Source organism: Silene latifolia, chromosome Y (assembly GCF_048544455.1).
Source record: "Silene latifolia isolate original U9 population chromosome Y, ASM4854445v1, whole genome shotgun sequence".
Taxonomy (NCBI): domain Eukaryota; kingdom Viridiplantae; phylum Streptophyta; class Magnoliopsida; order Caryophyllales; family Caryophyllaceae; genus Silene; species Silene latifolia.
This window is the reverse complement of record NC_133538.1, coordinates 115,171,865-115,189,028: the sequence shown is the minus strand read 5'-3', so window position 1 is coordinate 115,189,028 and position 17,164 is coordinate 115,171,865. Positions and strand designations below refer to the sequence as shown.

The window sequence follows — 17,164 nt, the reverse complement described above, 5'->3', positions numbered from 1 at the left end:
GTAGAATAAAAATTTAAGATAATGAGACTTGATTTTGTTAATAGGTAAAATTTCAAATAAACAAAAATGAGTTATAATTTTAATAGAATTAATCTAAAACTAATTGGGTTTAAGAGTATTATCCTAATATCCTACTCCCTCCAATCCACACAAAACTCCTTATTTTGTTTGTTGGAGGTCCGTTAATTCACTCAAAAATATATCTCACATCTAAAAAAATTAGATTTCGTATTCCAGTCTTAATGGTAGATAGTCAAAAACAAATTTTTATTGTTAAGAGATCTAACAAAAATCCTCCAAATACGCTACATATAAAATTGATATACATGTTATTTTGCGTACCACCATTCAACATTTACACTGTCGTATGCTTCAAAATAGAATATTGGTAGATGTTGTAAGTTAATCTAATTTGTTAATCTTATAAAACCAGTCTCAGTTATCACGTGTTCATTTTATGAAATTAAACCACATTTTTGGGAATTACGTTTTAAATTAACTAAAATCTATGGTGCGTACAAGTGTACAACAATAAAAATAGGTAATTACATAATACAGTTGTGTCTTTGGATGCTATACAACTGATATAATTAATACAAAAAAAAACTAGCTTTTATGTTAAAGGGACTGATGATCCATCAACAATCAACTAAATCAACCCAAAAGTTTTCTGTGTTCTGATTTTCAACATAGCTAGACTTTTTTTTTATCAACTTAGTTGACTTCTACTACCAACCATGACCATGTAAACCAACGTTTGAATTCTTAGAACATTCAACATGCATATTGTTAAAGATGATCCTAATGAGAGACTCGTGCATTCTACGTAATAGAATCACATATATTTTTGTACTGTTGTTTAGAGACTATTAATTTTATTGGAATTCAGTATTGATTTGATTTTACGAGAAATATATAAAGAGCAAAACACTCTCTTAATTGTAGATAATCAAGGTAAAATGCTATAAGAGATCTAACATTTTCTCTAAACACACTAAATATAGATAATTATGATGCCTGTTGCTTTACGTAACACCATTTAGTTTTACGTAGTTGTTATAGGTTAAAATAATTTGCAAAACTCATAAAGGCCTGTCTCAGTTATTAAGGGCGGTTCATTTGGTGAGATGCACTATGTTTATGGAGATAACTATTGTATTTAATTAAACCAGTGATACCTATAACAATAATGGAAAAACTAATTACATACTCTTACTATGTTACTTGATGTTTCACAACTGAAATGATAACTACCAAATGACAAAACTTCTATGCTAAAAGAACTAATAGTTCATTGATGATCAACTACACCAACCACGAACTTTTGTTTATCAATGATTTAAGCATAATTGAACTTCTTTTATCAATTATAGAATATATTTATACAGATGATCCTAATGGGAGCCCTGTGCATCGCACGGGCTTTTCAACTAGTATTAATAAAAACTGTCAAAAAGGAAAGGGAAGAAAATTTGAATAATCCGTTTTAAGAAATACGGAAGAAAAGACTGGATGGGAGGGGGTACAAAAGTGCATTTTAACATTGGGTTTGCGTCAGATCTAATTTTACTCAACTCAACAACAATTTCACCATAATACCCTAACCACACCTACTTCCTTCCTTGTCATCATTTTCATTTTTAACAGGTTTTCTTCTCTTTCCCTCTTTTTTGTTTTGTTACCTTGTCCAATTCAATTTCTTCGATTGCGTTTTGTATCTATTTGACTTTACCCAATTTGATTGATTCCATAGCCTTCTTTTCTTTTAAATGGGACTGTGATCGAATGTTAGTGATTGTTATTCTGCAATGGATAAGAAATCCAATCGGACCGATCTTCTCGCTGCCGGCCGCAAAAAGGTTTCCTATTCTCTCCTTTTTCCTCATTATTTCTCTATTTAATTCCAGTATGCGCCAAAGTATTAGCAATCCTATTAACCGATTCTGACTTAGTTTTGTATACCGTAATTACTTTGTTCTCTGTAAAAAAATATGAGCAAATAAGACCCGATTTACAGTCATGTACCTGCCGACATTCTCTGTCTGCCACAAATCAGGGTGGCTTGATATGAGTAGTGTGATACGTGACTCTTTGGTTTAGTTTCGGGTTTTGGATCGTCTTTGACTTTTGCGCGTTATCACAGCTTCAGCAATACCGTAAGAAAAAGGATAGTAAAGGTAAAGATGGGAAGGGCGCTAGTCAATCTCAACATAAGGATGCTGACCTCAATGTAGTTGATAACTTGAATGCCGAATTCTCACAACATTCTGAATCACGTCCCTTGCACCAGGATGCTGTGGAGGTTTTGGCTCATTCTGCAGGCTCATCTGCTGACTTACCTGTTTCGGATGGTCATATTGATCAGCCAAGATCAGAGCTTGTTGTGCCAGAGATCAGCTCTCATGGTCCCACCGGTGAAGGGGATGGTCAGACGGATAAACATCAAGTTGAAATAGGCTCTTATACAGTTGCTGCTGAAGAAGAGAGGCTGCAGGAGGCAGATCAGGTATCAAACGTAGGTTGTACCTTCTCTCCTCTTCATTCTCGTGTTTCCTTGTCATTTTCATCTCATATCATATCAACTTGAAGTCACTATTACTATTTCCGGGTTACGGGTGAATTGATGTATAATTTTGCTTTCGTTTGTTTCTGGGTAGGGGCAATTCAGGAAGCCGACAGTTATGGTCCGACATACCATGATCAGAAAGATAATCTGGAGCTGTTGACAGTATTTGAGCGGGGCTTTGACGTATCTTCTGTTGGCATCAATGATTCTGAAATAAATCATAATATACTCGGGGATTCTGTTCCTGTTGAGGCAATGGGTGTGCCTGCTGAAGCTTTTACAGATAATCCTTCTAATGTAAATCAGCTAGGATTTGATGTGATGGCCGGGTTATCAAACGAGAGGGTGCCTGATCAACAAGCAAATCTCGAGGATGAAAATCAAACTGATTCAGATAGGAAAGTTTCTATTGAATGTGAAAATGTACCTCAGCCTGAGGCTTGTACTGATATTGAGGTTGAACGTCCAGAAAGTATGTCTAAACCGACTGTTGTAGATTCTGCTGACGAGAAAGACATATCTTCATGGGGAGAAAGGCAATCTTTAGACCTGGTTCAACTTGCTGAGGTGCTAAGGAAACTGCCTGAAGGTGATTTTAGATATCTGATACAGTCGAGAAAAACAGCAGATCATGTTAATCTTGATGTTTCCCAAACTGTTACGGCTGATCTTCCTCAGACACTCCAGGAGCAACTTTATCTTTCAAACATCTCAAAAGATTTTTTCCACTTGCAACTCCTCGAGCAGCATAAACAACTCCTCGGTTCTGATCACAAACACCGTTTGGTGTTTGATGAAACATCTGTGCTTAGCAGATCCCTTATAAATCTTGAGCAAAATAACAAAATCCTTGCTGCTGAGCTTTCTCAGTGTAGATCTGAGCTGGAGGCTGCTGTCAGTGAGAAAATGGAATTTCAGGACCTATATCATTCTGCAAAGGAAGAAGCGATGGGATTTTCTGCTACAGTTCACGAGCTTAGAATAAAATTGGATGAAGCGATGAGTCGCTTGTCCATTGTTTCTGCAGACTCTGACCATGGCAATACTCAATTGGCTGCTTTACATCAGGAAATTGAAGAATTGAAAGGAAACCTTGCTTCTGCAACTGATGAGAGGATAAAGTTTGAGGAGGAAAACTTGATTCTTTTTCAAGAGAAAGAAGTGCTTTCAAGAGACTTGGTGGATTACAGGCTTCAATTGACGGCATTGCAACAGGAAAATTCTGATGTGAACAGGAACCTTGCAGCTATGAATGAGGAGCATATTAAGCAGAAGGACCATGAGGAGTTCCTTATTCAGGAGATTGAGCGGCTATCGGCAGAGCTTGTTTATTTCCAAGATAAGCTGTCGGTACAACACCAAGAAAATTTGGTTCTTGTTCAAGACAAAGAGGTGCTCTCAGATGACTTGGTAGATTGCAGGCATCAGTTGATGACATTGCAACATGAAAATAATGATTTGAGTAGAAGCCTTCCAGCTATGAATGGTGAGCATAAGAAGCAGATAGACCATGACGAGTCTGTCATTGAGGAGATTGAACGCCTTTCAGTAGAGCTTGTTGTTTTTCAAGATAATTTTTTGATACAGCACCAGAAAAACGGGCAGTTTGAAGTTTATTTAGGAGAAGCATTGTCTCAAATTGAACAACTGGCCGAGGAGAATATTATTCTTCAAAGCAGCTTGGAAATCTACAAAGCGAAGATATCTGAGGCTGATGGCCGGCACATTCATATTTCATCTGCTGGAATGGGATCTGTAGCTCATACGAAATTAGCTGATGGTTGCAGCTCTGAGGAAATTTCTGCTAAAGATGATGCTGAAACTGTGATTCCATCGATCATCCGTGATCCTAAAGATGTCTGTGATAGTACAGAAGTTAATGAGCTGAGTCCAGATTTCCATAATGGTACTAGAGTTGTAGTGATGAAGGGTTGCTTGGAAGAAGCTGAGAATTTGATGCATAAACTTGAAAATGCTACAGACGAAATGCATTCTCACTCGGTAACCCTTAGTCGCTCTATAAGTAGAAATGCAACTCCTGGTGTTTCAAAACTGATTCAAGCTTTTGAATCAAAAGTCAACGTTGACAATCCAGACCCTGAAATAAATCCCTCAACTGACAATCTGGTTCCTTCTGATCCCTATCTGGTGGCAAAGGGACAAATTAGCCACTTAAGATGTGTGCTTAAGACACTTGCTCAGCATGTAGAACTTGCGGATGCATTTTTCTCGAATGAAAAAATTCGGTGTAATGCAGCTGATGTTTCTCGTCGGGAGCTTGAGGTTGAAATTGAATCATTGAAGGGAATATGTAATAATCTTGAAGTGAGGAACATCGAGCTTGAAGTTCTTTGTGGAGCTATGAATCAGCATGCACATGATGGTGAAGCAAACAAAATTCATCTTGAAAATCTTCTAGATGCCTTGAACCGAGAATATGGGGCACAAAAATTGCAAAGTGTTGAGCTCCATGACAAGTTGGCCACCAGTAATTCTAGAATCAGTGAGATGCAGGTTCTTCTGAAAGAAATTCGAAGCAGCTCTGATGGAGTGGTTTCGACTGTCTATGATGAAATTGAAACTCTGCAACGCGAAATGAAACAGAATATTTTTTCAGTTGAGAGAGTATGGAAATCTACTCTTTCACAGATTCATCCAGCAGTTGAGAAGCTTGATGCTGTGACTGGTTCTGCAGATAAATACCCTCCTCCAAGTGAGTCTAATGACTCAGCTATTCTTGATCACTTATTGTTTTCTCTCTGTGCTGCCTGTGAAGTTATTGAAAAACTGACATCAAAAGTCGAAGCTTATGAAACACTTTCTTCTTCATATACGCAAGTAACGGAGAAGCTTCATTGTGTAGATGAAGAACGTCGTTTAGCCCTTGATTTGGTGAAAAAGGTTTCTGCTGATCTTGTAAAATTGCTAGATAACTCTCCCGAGCACGTAAATGACAGTGGGTTTCTTCCATTGAATAGCAATCAACATGATCCATTCGAAGCTGATTACTATGAGGTTGTTGTTTCAAAAGTGGGCAGTTTAGTCGGTGACCTGCATGAGCTGAAGGAATCAAACAAAAAGTTATACTCTGACTTGTTGAACAGAACAAGTGAGATTGAGGAACTGAACAAATATTGTCTGGATAGTGGTGCAGTATTGAAGCTTGTATTGGATGTCAAAGAAGTACTGAAGTTACAAGATACTGATATGGATTTGGATAACACACCTTTTGTACTTTTGCAGTCCTCGGTCTTGTTGCTCACGCAGAAATTTAAGGAGGCAGAAGAGCGGGTCTGCTCATTGACTGAAGAATGCAACTCTAGGGTGATTGAATTAGCTAAGATGCAAGACAATATTGAGCAGCTGAACACTTTGAATCTTGAGAATGAGAATGAGATGCTTATTCTGAAAGAAAGCTTGAGCCAGGCAAAGAATGCTAGTGATGTTATCCACGCAGAGTTGCTCGAGAAAAATAAGGAACTTGAGCAGTCAGAGCAGCGAGTTGCTTCTGTTAGAGAAAAACTCAGCATCGCTGTCGCAAAAGGCAAAGGCTTGGTGGTTCAACGTGACGGTCTTAAACATTCTCTGGCTGAGATGTCTAACGAGTTGGAGAGATGTTCACAGGAGTTACTTTTGAAAGATTCTAGGATCCTTGAAATCGAAGAGAAACTGAAGTCTTATTCTGAGGCTGGTGAACGAATGGAAGCTCTGGAGTCTGAGCTCACATACATCCGTAACTCTGCTACAGCACTGAGAGAATCATTTCTGATGAAGGATTCTGCTCTTCAGAAAATTGAAGAGATCATGGAAGATCTTGATCTCCCTGATCATTTTCATTCTAAAGACATTGTTGAGAAGGTTGATTGGTTAGCTAAGTCTGCTGCTGGTAATTCGTTCATGCATGCCGATTGGGACCAAATAAGTTCTGTCGGGGGAGGGTCGTACTCAGATGCTGGGCTTGTTGCTACGGATGGAGCAAAGGAAGACGTTCAACCTACCTTAAATCCTGTGGATGATTTGAGGAGACAATATGATGAGCTGCAAACAAAGTTTTATGAATTAGCTGAACAAAATGACATGCTGGAGCAATCATTGATGGAAAGAAATGTTTTGGTGCAGAGGTGGGAGGAGATTTTGGATAGAATCAATACACCTCCGCAGATACGATCCATGGAGCCAGAAGAAAGAATTCACTGGTTGGGAACTGCCTTGTCAGAGGCTGACCACCACATGAGATCACTACAGCAGAAAATCGAAAAGCTTGAGGATTATTGCGAGTTGCTTTCAGGTGATTTGGACGAATCACAGAGAAGGATATCTGAGCTAGAAATGTCTCTCAACGCAATTGTTCAGGAGAAGGACAGTGCATTGTCAGTAGCTGATGAAGCTATGAAATCTTATCAACAGAAGATATTTAGCCTTGAAAATTATTCTGGGTCATTGTCTTCTCAATTGGAAGATTCAGAAAAAAGAATATCTGAATTTGAATCTTCTTTGCAAGAAGTTCTTCATGATAAAGAGATTCTTTCCAGTAACTTAGTGGCTTTGACTTTCGATCATGAGCTAGCCTTGCATACTGTTGCTCAATATGAACATGATCTTGATAGATTGCGAAAGGATATTGAAATGTTGCAGGGAAGTCAGATAGAGAAGCTCAAAAATGATAATTATATTCAACAGGTAGAGAGTGAGTTGAGGAGATTACAAGGAATGATTCTTGAGGTACTCCAAGATTCTCCGACAGAAGATGGTTTATCTGATGTGAGTGATGTCGAATACCTGGAAAAGTTGATCAGGAAACTCATGACTCATGACAGTGGAGTTGTAACAGAAAGTCATGCTTCAAAGGAAGTTGTCCAGGACTCTGTCTCTGAACATAATGTAAATGCAGTAACAGTGAGAGAGGTGGAAAATGCGGATGTTCCTATCAACACTGTTGTCAATATGGATGAGTCCACATTGAGGAGCACGGTACTTGAGGGTCAGGATGTAGCAGATCTAAGAACAGAGCTTGCTGAGGCTTTAGATGAAGTAGCACGTGTTAGAGAAGAAAAAGATGAATTTTTCAAGAAGTATCAATCTATGGCGATTAAGCTTGAGACATTAGATAATAACAAGGATGAACTTCAGGAACTGCTGAATCAGGAAGAACAGAAGTCAGTGTCTCTCCGTGAGAAGCTAAATCTTGCAGTTCGGAAAGGCAAGTCACTGGTCCAACAGAGAGATGGTTTGAAACAGAATATTGAACAGGCAACAAATGAAATAGATAGATTGAAATCTGAGATTAATCTTCGGGATAATTCTCTTTTGGAGTGCGGTCAAAAGATAAGTGACCTGTCACTTCAGATAGAAACATGTAAAGCATTTGAAGCCGAAAACATGTCCTTGAAAAATCGTCTGTTAGAAGCAGAACAATTTCTACAGCAGAATGGACATACTTTGAGCATGCTTGTCAATAAACTAGGTGAGTTTGATACTGGTGTTGAGGTTGATGCTCATGATCCACTGCTGAAGCTGGAGGGAATTGGAAAGATGTGCTCTGAACTTCATGCCACCACAGCTTCTTTCGAGCAGGAAGCAAGGAAATCCAAAAGGGCTGCTAAACTTCTGTTAGCTGAGTTGAATGAAGTACAGGAGAGAAATGATGGTTTGCAAGAAGACTTAGCCAGGACCCATAACGAAATCTCTATTCTCTCAAGGGAAAGGGATCTTGCAGATTCTGCCAAAGTTGAAGCCCTTTCTCATCTGGCAAAATTCTCTGATGAACAGAAACTTCACCTTACTGAGATGAAAAGGCTGAAATTCAGTATCAGCGAGGTGAAGAAAGTCTTATTTGATGTGTCTAATGTAGCAGACGATGCATTTGCTAAAAGTTTAGTGCTTCTGAACGATGTCAATGCTCGTGTTGAGTCTTGCTTGGAACGTGTTGGTGCACAACTTGTAGCTACTAAAGATTATGGTGGCTTGGTTTCTGCGAACAAAAGATTCAAGGTAACACATTTTATCTTCGCAAGATGTCATTTCTGCCCTGAGGGATGGAGGTTGGGTTCAGGGGTTAATAGGTGTAATAAAAACCAGAAAATTTACATTTTATTCTTGATCTGTCTGCTGCATGAAGCTGGTAGTGGCTTTCTTTTTGCACCACAGCTATCCCATATGAAACAACATCTTTTGCTAGCGTCTGAAGCTACGATTAGTGGTGTTGCACCTTAAAAAAGTAGAAATTTACATTTTTTTATTGAGCTGTCTGCTGCATTAAGCTGGTAGTGTTTTTCATTTTGCACTGCAGCTATCCTACATGAAACAACATCTTTTGTTAGCGACTAAAACTACGATTAGTTGGGTTGAAGCACCTTAAAAAATGCTTTTTTTTTCCTTATAAAAAGATACATGTAAAGCTGTAATGCTAAAACCACTGTCAGCCTTATCCATGCAGTAGTGATGTGATTTGAGTTTTATAAGAGATGGTTTGCCCTAAATAGATTCCCAGTGTTTTTTCTCGATTTTTTTCTTTTTCTTTCTTTTGTTTGACATTTGCCGAACTCTGTAAGCTTACTGGAATTTAACTTTCTGTTTTGTTGTCTCAGGATTTTTGGTCGAGAAATTCTATGTGGAGCAATGAAGTTCAAGATGAAGTAGATGATAGTATTGGATTTGAAGTCTCTAAGGCTGCTGAGCAGCATCTTAAACAGTTAACTGAAGCTATTGGTGAATTTAAAGATAGAGTTCACAGCCGCTCTATGTCTTTAAGAACAGAAGTGGACCAGTTCAATGATGCTGTTACCACCATGTTGGGAGTTGTAGACTCTCAAAGAAACTCCTTGGAATTGGTCAAGGGTCAGAAGATTCATCTTGAATCAATCATGAATGAACGAGATATGGAAGGAGCTGTGTTGCGTAAAAGCTTATCTTTGCTTTATGAAGCATGTTGCAGCTCAATAACTGAGATTAAGAACAGAAAAGCCCAGTTGAACGGACAGAGTTTGGCTTCTGCAGATTTTAGTGTCAACTTACCGTCATTGCCATCATTTGAGGGCGGATTTTTTTATGGGTCTTCTCTTTCCTCGTCTGAGGAATGTATAAAAGCTCTTACCGAAATTCTTATAGAGGCTGTAAAAGATTTCGTCCACATTGAAAGCGAGGATAGAGAAAGTCGTACTAAAGAAATGAGAAGTATCGTACTGGATTTGCAGAAGGAGCTTCAGGAGAAGGATATCCAGAGGGAACGGATCTGTATGGAGCTTGTTGGTCAAATCAAAGAAGCTGAGAGTACTGCTGCAAATTATTCTCGTGATTTGAGATCAGCGAATGAATATGCTCATGAATTGGAGAGTAAGATGGAAACAATGGGGAAGGAACAGACCTTGTTGGAGCAGAGGATAGTAGAATTACAGCGGGAACATGTCAGTTCCATTGAGTTAGGAGAGAAAGTTAAGGCAATGAATACTATAGTGGCTGCCAAAGAACAAGGTCTTTATATATAAATCATGATCTGCCTTTTGGAACTGTGGACAGCTCTTTGTTTTTTCAACAAATTGACCGATCTTTTTTCTTTCATTTTTAGAAATCGAGACTCTGATGCAAGCACTAGATGAAGAGGAGAATCAGATGGAAGCCCTGAGAAGCAAGGTTGAGGAGTTGGAAAGCACGTTGCAGCAAAAAAACTCAGAGTTGGAGCATGTAGAAGCTTATCGTGCCAAGGCTGCGAAAAAGCTCTCTATTACTGTGAGCAAATTTGATGAGCTGCACCGAATGTCTGAAGGTCTCCTTTCGGAAATTGAAGGTCTTCAATCACAGTTACAAGACCGTGATTCTGAAATTTCTTTTCTTAGGCAAGAGGTCACCAGATGCACGAACGATGCTTTAGAAGCTTCGAAGATGTCGAAGGAGCAAAGTTATGCTGATCTTCACGAGTTTTTGGCATGGTTAGATATAACCCTGTCTCATGTTTTGATGCGTGACGCCCATGATGGCGATGATATTAGTAAGAATTATGCTCAATGCAAGGAGAACCTTCAAAAAGACATCACGTCCATAATATCTGAACTGGAAGACTCACGGATAGCAGCACAGAATAAGGATGCATTGTTACAAGCTGAAAGAAATAAGGTGGATGAGTTATCACGACGAAAAGTAGCTCTGGAATTATCGCTAAATGAAAAGGACCTACATTTAAATTCACTTCAAGGTGCTGGGATTTCTGGGTTAGGAACCTCAGAAATCGTTGAGCTTGAACCAATGGTATGTTTCACAAATATCATAGGTCGCTGTTGCATACTTGCATTAGTACATTTTGCATACGGATTTGAGATGTGTTGAAAATTGGGCTACTGCATAGAGTGGTTTTTTAAACGAAAATGCATTGCCTGTTATTAAATCAGTTCATTTCAATAGAAACGAGTAGCGAGAATGGACAAGGGAACGCAAAGAAAAGTTAGAGGAGTAGAGATGGAGAAGCAGCCTGGATAGTATGAAGTGTTTGAGTAAATTGATTGAGAAGCATATAAAGTATCTCACTGATTTTTCTGCGCTTCCATGCTCAATGAATCATAAGTTATGATATGTTCTCTTCCATGCTCAATGAATCATAAGTTGTGCTATGTTGGACCGAAAATAACTTCGAGACTGGGATGTCAAGCTGATGAATTGCGAAAACATAATCTTAGTGTACAAGATAACACTATTAACTTTTAAAGACTAAAATCAAATGGAGTAGAAATGTTGAATTTTTTTTAATCAAAATATCTATGATGAGCTTTTTGTAATCATAAAAACATCTCTTAAACAAACACAAAGTGAACTCAGATTAGCAGCTTAATTTACTCTGGTAAGAAATTTGCTATTCCATCTCTTGTGCATCTTTTTAAGTAAACTTCTGAATGGATGCTATCTTATTATCAGGCTATTCATTTTAATGGCAGTTTCGCTTATTTTGAACCTTTCAAAATCAGAAAGGCTGCAATCTTTGAATTGTAAAGATGTGATGCATTTCATGCAGGCAAACAAATGGACTGCACCTGTAGCTTCGTCCACTTCTCAAGTCCGGAATTGGCGCAAAACAAATAGTGACCAAGTTTCCATAGCTATTGATACCGATGCAGCAACTTCTGGTAGATTTGAGGATGAAGATGATGATAAAGGTTTTTTTAAATCCCATATTATTATTTAATTTATGTGATGTTTAGTATGTGATGTTTTTGACAGATTTAGTATGTGATACCGATGTTTTTGACAGATTTAGTGTTTTTTTATTCATTTAATTTAAAGAAATTAATTTATTTATTTTTCTCTCCTTTATTACACACTTTTTCAACAACCACTTTCTTATAGTTTTGACCTGGTTCATTCCGGATCCTTAACTCTATTTCGGTTTTTAAAAATCGCTTTAATCTTTTCTCTCGATTTAAATCTTAAGTTTTTATAAAAGAAAGACGGAATTCGATTTTAAAACCTCTAAGTTCACCTTGACTTTCCATTACATTTTCGTTCTCCCTTTTTGTTTTTCATCTTCCCTTTTTATTCGCATTTTGAGGCGTGCGTTCACCCATGGACAGTTCGAAAGGATGATTCATGTCAGCCGACCCCAAATCATTTTGGGATTAAGGCTCTGATGTTGTTGTTGTTGTATTATTATTTAATTTATGCAGCTCATGTAGACAACCCTTGCTAATTGCATTTGGTATCCTTCATTGCTCAATCTCTCTTACAGTCCATGGTTTCAAGTCACTAACAACGTCGAGGTTTGTCCCAAAATTCACAAGGCCTGTCAGCGACATGATGGATGGTTTATGGTGAGTTTCTTGTTGTTTTTTGTATGCAGCACTTCAAGATGTTTTTTAGGGTTGGATTCTGATTCATTATCTGCTGCTGGACAGGGTTTCTTGTGACCGTGCATTGATGCGCCAGCCTGCTTTCCGCCTTGGGATCATGTTTTACTGGGTATTGTTGCATGCAATGCTCGCCTCAATTATGATTTGAAGGAGCTCCAGCTTTGTGCATGGTAATATAAACTTTCCTGTCATTTGTCCTTTCTTTCAGAAAAAAGTTGTAGGAGATCATTACCTTTTTTCTTCTATCAAACATCACTGTTTTCTGAATTACACCCTTTCCCTTGTGCCGCCTGGGCCACAATATCAATGTATTAGTGCCCAGGCTATTTGTTATGTACAGATGTGTAAATTTATGTTCAAAAATAACTTGAAAGAATCTGTTTGGATGGCACCTTACGTGTGCTAGTTTTTTTCCTTACGGCCTATATTTTAGCACACCATACTAAGTACTAACCCTCTCACATTTTTCAAGGCATTCCCCGATGCTGAGAGTGTAAGAATGTTGTTCCAATATATTCTTGTACATATCGTTGTTTAAGTTGACAATTGATGTGATGAAGTGGCAACAAACTGCCCAGTTGACCTGTTTGGTTAAGTTTAAAACAGATGTGATGAATTGACATGGTAAACTATTACTTACTGTGTAGTCTTAACAGTTGACATGGAAAGTTTGGTACGCTTATGAATTAAATACCCAAAAGTATCTTATTTGGTATTACCTGTCAATGCTATTTGCCTTGTGTAAAGTGCTTGCTTCACTCACAGTTGTGATTATATGATCTGATATGGGAGAGACGGAGGGTTCATATATCATATTCTTTTTCTCTCTTACATCTGCATACGGACCATTCGTGGAAGATATTTGGTTCACTGTTTATTTTGGCCAGTTGTGAATTTATGCCGACTCTCTTTGTGATGGAAATTATCAGGTTGTCAAATTTATGCGCATTCGTAGGTGAGGAAACCTTTGTTTTAGTTAAGGTGCAGATTTGACAAATTAATCAGGTTGAGGAAAGGAGTTGGGTGCATGGTTACAACTTGCCTGATATGAGTACCTTTTATCTGGTACCTCATCATACTTTTCAAATATCGTTGAGCAAACTGGGACTCACCGAAGTTTTATTTTGGTTGATCTCACGCACATTGAACAAGAAAGCAGTTTGATATGATCATCGAGGGATTCTTTATAATTGCTCTTCGAGGTTAGAATACAGCTGAAGATTGTGAATTTGCAGATGTAGCCAATATAGGCCTGAACCTTACACAGTGTACAAAAGAATTTAGATAGCACCTTTGATCTTTGATTCATTGATTTTGTGAATTGCTGTAATACCCTCGCTTTTATTGGGAAATAAACGATGTGTTATTTTTTGGTTCGACCTCTCAAAACGTGGTGCATGGACGTCTACTTAAGTATTTCTTTTTTTAGGAAACGGTTGTTTATGTTTATGCTTTGGCTACAAAGCAGGTATAGTACTTGTGATGCTGCTTTGGCAGCTCCTTGGCTCTTTGCCCATTATACCATTACTATGTTTTGATGAAACCGCCAAATGGGTCACACAGCAAGTGTATCTTTTGACTGCTCTAGCCTTTATACGGCGAAATTAGTGAGAAAGGGTTACAAATTACTGCTCGTATTAACTTCCAGTTTCTTGATAAACAGAAAAATGCAAGGACACGAATCAAGTGTTCAGGTATCAAACTCGGAAATATGAAACTGTCAACAAACTAAAACGGAGTATTTCTAAGTTGCACACACCACAATCTGCCACAGTAGAAACGGGGTTTGTAGTGTGAACATATCACTAGTCACTATGCACACGGGGTTGGGATGAAAGCCCAACTTGCTCTGCAAATTCCTTGACGTTACCTTTAGGATTTTGGTCAAACCTAGCTAGCTTGAAGTAGCTCATCTCTAGTCCTTCGACATGCCCGTCAAGCACCAACTCAGTCACAATTTTGCCTATCACTGGTCCCATCTTGAAGCCGTGTCCTGAGACCCCACCTGCAATCACCATATCCTCCCCAAACTCCTCACCCAAGAAGTCTATCACGTAATCCTCGTCTGTAGTCCTGGAGTACATGCATGACTGAGTCGACACAGGGCCTTCATGCTCCACACGGCCCCCAAACCTTTCGCACACCCACTTCCTCAATAGATCCATCAATCCTGTTTCTGGTGTCCGAGTCCGTTTATCGGGGTCACAGGGACGTCCCCCATGCACGGCCACCTTGATCAAGCCGGGATACTCTAAAGAAGGGGTGCCATATATGTAGGGGAATCCATACCCGGCAAATGTGGGAAAACCTCCATCAATGGTGGAGTACTTCTTATGGCCTTTTTTTTATCTTCCAGTAACAGATGGTTGTCTCCAAGGATTCTATCGGAATATCACGCCCGGTAACATCCTTTACAAGTTTCTTCATCCATGACCCAGCAGTGACCACACATTTTTTTACAGTAGAACATCTCCCCCGATTCTGTAGACACCACTAAACCTCCATTAGTGCTGCTTCTTTGAATGCCGGTAACTTTTATGTTGTCTTTCAGGACAACCCCATTACGGAAGGCAAGGGTTTGGAACATAGAGACAGCTTTAATTGGCTTAATAACACCTGCTCCCTCGCTCACCACCCCAATCCAGTCACCTCAGAAGAGTTAAGTACTCAAAAATCCACAGAAGTAGAACGGCAGCTACTGATGACAGCCTGGGGAGACAGGTCAGTGGAAAGGCCAATGTCGAGCTGGTGGGTGGGGTACAAGACCTTGTAGCCAACCTGGGACTGGGCTTCCTCCCAAAGGCGAGAGGATTGGAGGACCATGGAGGAGTAGTAAGGCTTCGGGTAGGTTATTCGGATGGAACGGGACTCGCCATGGGAGGAACCTCTATAGTGAAGCAAGTCGAACTGGTCGAGAAGGAGGGTGGAACAGCCCCTTTTGGATGCCTCGTACGCACTACAACTCCCCATGATTCCCGCCCTAATCACTATTACCTCAAACTCATTATCAGGCCCCTTGCTGTTTCCCATCTCTCTACCTCTTCTGATTTCCCTAATAAACTCAACATTTAGTCTCAGGCAATTCAGTACATGACACACATTAACAGACTCTCAACACCCAAAATGATACTCACTCCGTCCCGATCATTTGTTTACCTTTGGTTTTGGCACAAAGACCAAGGAGAGGGGAGGAGACCATTTGTGGATAGAATTATTGAGTGACAAGTGGACAATAGGTTATATGGATGATCAAATTACCCTTTAGAAATATTTTTGATATAGAAAGGTCAACAAATGAATGAGACACAACAACAACAACAACAACATCAGAGCCTTAATCCCGACATGGCATTCATGTTTTTGGAGTAATAAAATGAAGTGTGGGCGTGGTCGTAGCAGAAGATCGGAGTGTCCAAATAGAAGTTGCAACATTTTCTAATAGTGCAAGGATTTTGATTTAGCTAGTAGGAAACCACATAATTAGGCTAATGTAAAATCATTGTAGCCGATTGTTTGGGCTAAAAATCACTCAAAAGAAAAAGGCCCACTTAATAAATAAATGGATCATATAAAGAGAAGGGGAGCCCACGGTAGGAGTAAGCATGGAGAAGAAGGAATGAGCCGGCATATGCGCAGGAGGAAACCGAAGCCCATTGAAGGAAGCGTCTGGATTTAGGAAAGAGGATTCAGGGAGAAGTTAGGGAGAAGTCAGGGAGAATTGAGGGAGACGGCCAAATATGGAAAGAGTTATTATGGAAGTCATATTCCCTTTCCATAATCAAGGTAGGATATGTCTAGGGTTCTTACCCTATAAATAGCCAAGGAAGCAATCAAAAAAGGACACACATACGCACACATACATTCATTCAAGATCTTATCAACACGATACCTCGTATTAGCAAGATTAGCATTACGATACAGTTGTAATCATCCTCCTATTCAAAGCTAGTGCAATATTTGGCAGGGTACCGTCCCTCCCGCGGTTGTTCCCACATTGGGTTTTCCGCGTCACCAAATCTACGTGTTAATTTATATTTCGTACTTTATTTTCTTATTTAAATACCGTCATACAAACAAACAATCGAATATCCGACGAGTAAGACCGCATTGACCCGAATCAACCAATTCGATAAAAAATACCTAAACACTTGAGATATGCGTCGATATGTTAACTCAGACGGGTGCTAAAATAAGACGGATAAAATGTTGGCATTTTTTAAGAAAATATAACCATTTAATCCACAAAATGTTATAACTAGATGTGTCACTTTTTACCCTGAAAATGATGTGAAAAATAATGGAAACATGTTATCAGAAAATAACAACATTGTTATTCGACAAATTGTTGATGAGAATGGGCGGAAATTTGAGGATGGGGAGGGAATCAGAGGGGCGGCTGTTCGCTATTTTGGGGCTCTGTTTACATCAACGGAACCAAATGAGTTTGATGATATTCTAGAGGGAGTTGCGGGACGTGTGACACAAGATATGAATATGCACTGAGAGCTCCTTATAAGAGTGAAGAAATTGTCGAAGCGCTGAATTAAATGCATCCACTCAAAGCTCCGGGACCTGACGGTATGAATGTTCTTTTTTATCAAACTTATTGGCATATTGTAGGTCCTTCTGTGATCCGCATGGCCTTACAAGTCCTAAATGGTGCTCCGTTTCCCGTTGATCTGAATTCTACTCAAATTGTCCTTATTTCAAAGAAGAAAGCCCCGGACAAATTGGGAGATTTTCGACCTATTAGCCTATGAAATGTGTT

General features: G+C 39.1%; 1 protein-coding gene and 1 pseudogene across 10 annotated transcripts; one reads left to right on the top strand and one right to left on the bottom strand.

Annotated features, from left to right (window-relative positions):
- The first annotated feature begins 1,553 nt into the window (after positions 1-1,553).
- Positions 1,554-13,767, top strand: LOC141627427 (uncharacterized). 10 transcript variants are annotated; one of them, XM_074440700.1, is made up of 10 exons: positions 1,575-1,647; positions 1,754-1,859; positions 2,144-2,519; positions 2,658-8,557; positions 9,154-10,036; positions 10,131-10,807; positions 11,565-11,706; positions 12,276-12,357; positions 12,442-12,566; positions 13,326-13,767. In XM_074440700.1, exons 2-9 carry the CDS (start codon positions 1,809-1,811, stop codon positions 12,542-12,544), a joined length of 8,214 nt encoding a protein of 2,737 aa, XP_074296801.1. In that variant the 5' UTR covers positions 1,575-1,647; positions 1,754-1,808; the 3' UTR covers positions 12,545-12,566; positions 13,326-13,767. The 10 variants fall into 10 exon arrangements, with proteins under 10 accessions (XP_074296799.1, XP_074296806.1, XP_074296801.1 ...); XM_074440698.1 differs by having other exon boundaries at positions 1,554-1,859; XM_074440705.1 differs by having other exon boundaries at positions 1,557-1,859; positions 2,669-8,557.
- Positions 13,768-14,014: 247 nt separating this feature from the next.
- LOC141627428 (putative sarcosine oxidase) lies at positions 14,015-15,514 on the bottom strand (annotated as a pseudogene).
- Between the last annotated feature and the right edge of the window lie 1,650 nt (positions 15,515-17,164).

What these genes read in the sequence shown, in the direction of transcription:
- LOC141627427 (XM_074440698.1), top strand. Translation starts at nt 1,809, where the DNA reads ATGGATAAGAAATCCAATCGGACCGATCTTCTCGCTGCCGGCCGCAAA. An exon ending in TCGCTGCCGGCCGCAAAAAG is followed by an intron (nt 1,860 to 2,143) that starts GTTTCCTATTCT and finishes GCGTTATCACAG; the next exon opens with CTTCAGCAATACCGTAAGAA. An exon ending in GACATGATGGATGGTTTATG is followed by an intron (nt 12,358 to 12,441) that starts GTGAGTTTCTTG and finishes GCTGCTGGACAG; the next exon opens with GGTTTCTTGTGACCGTGCAT.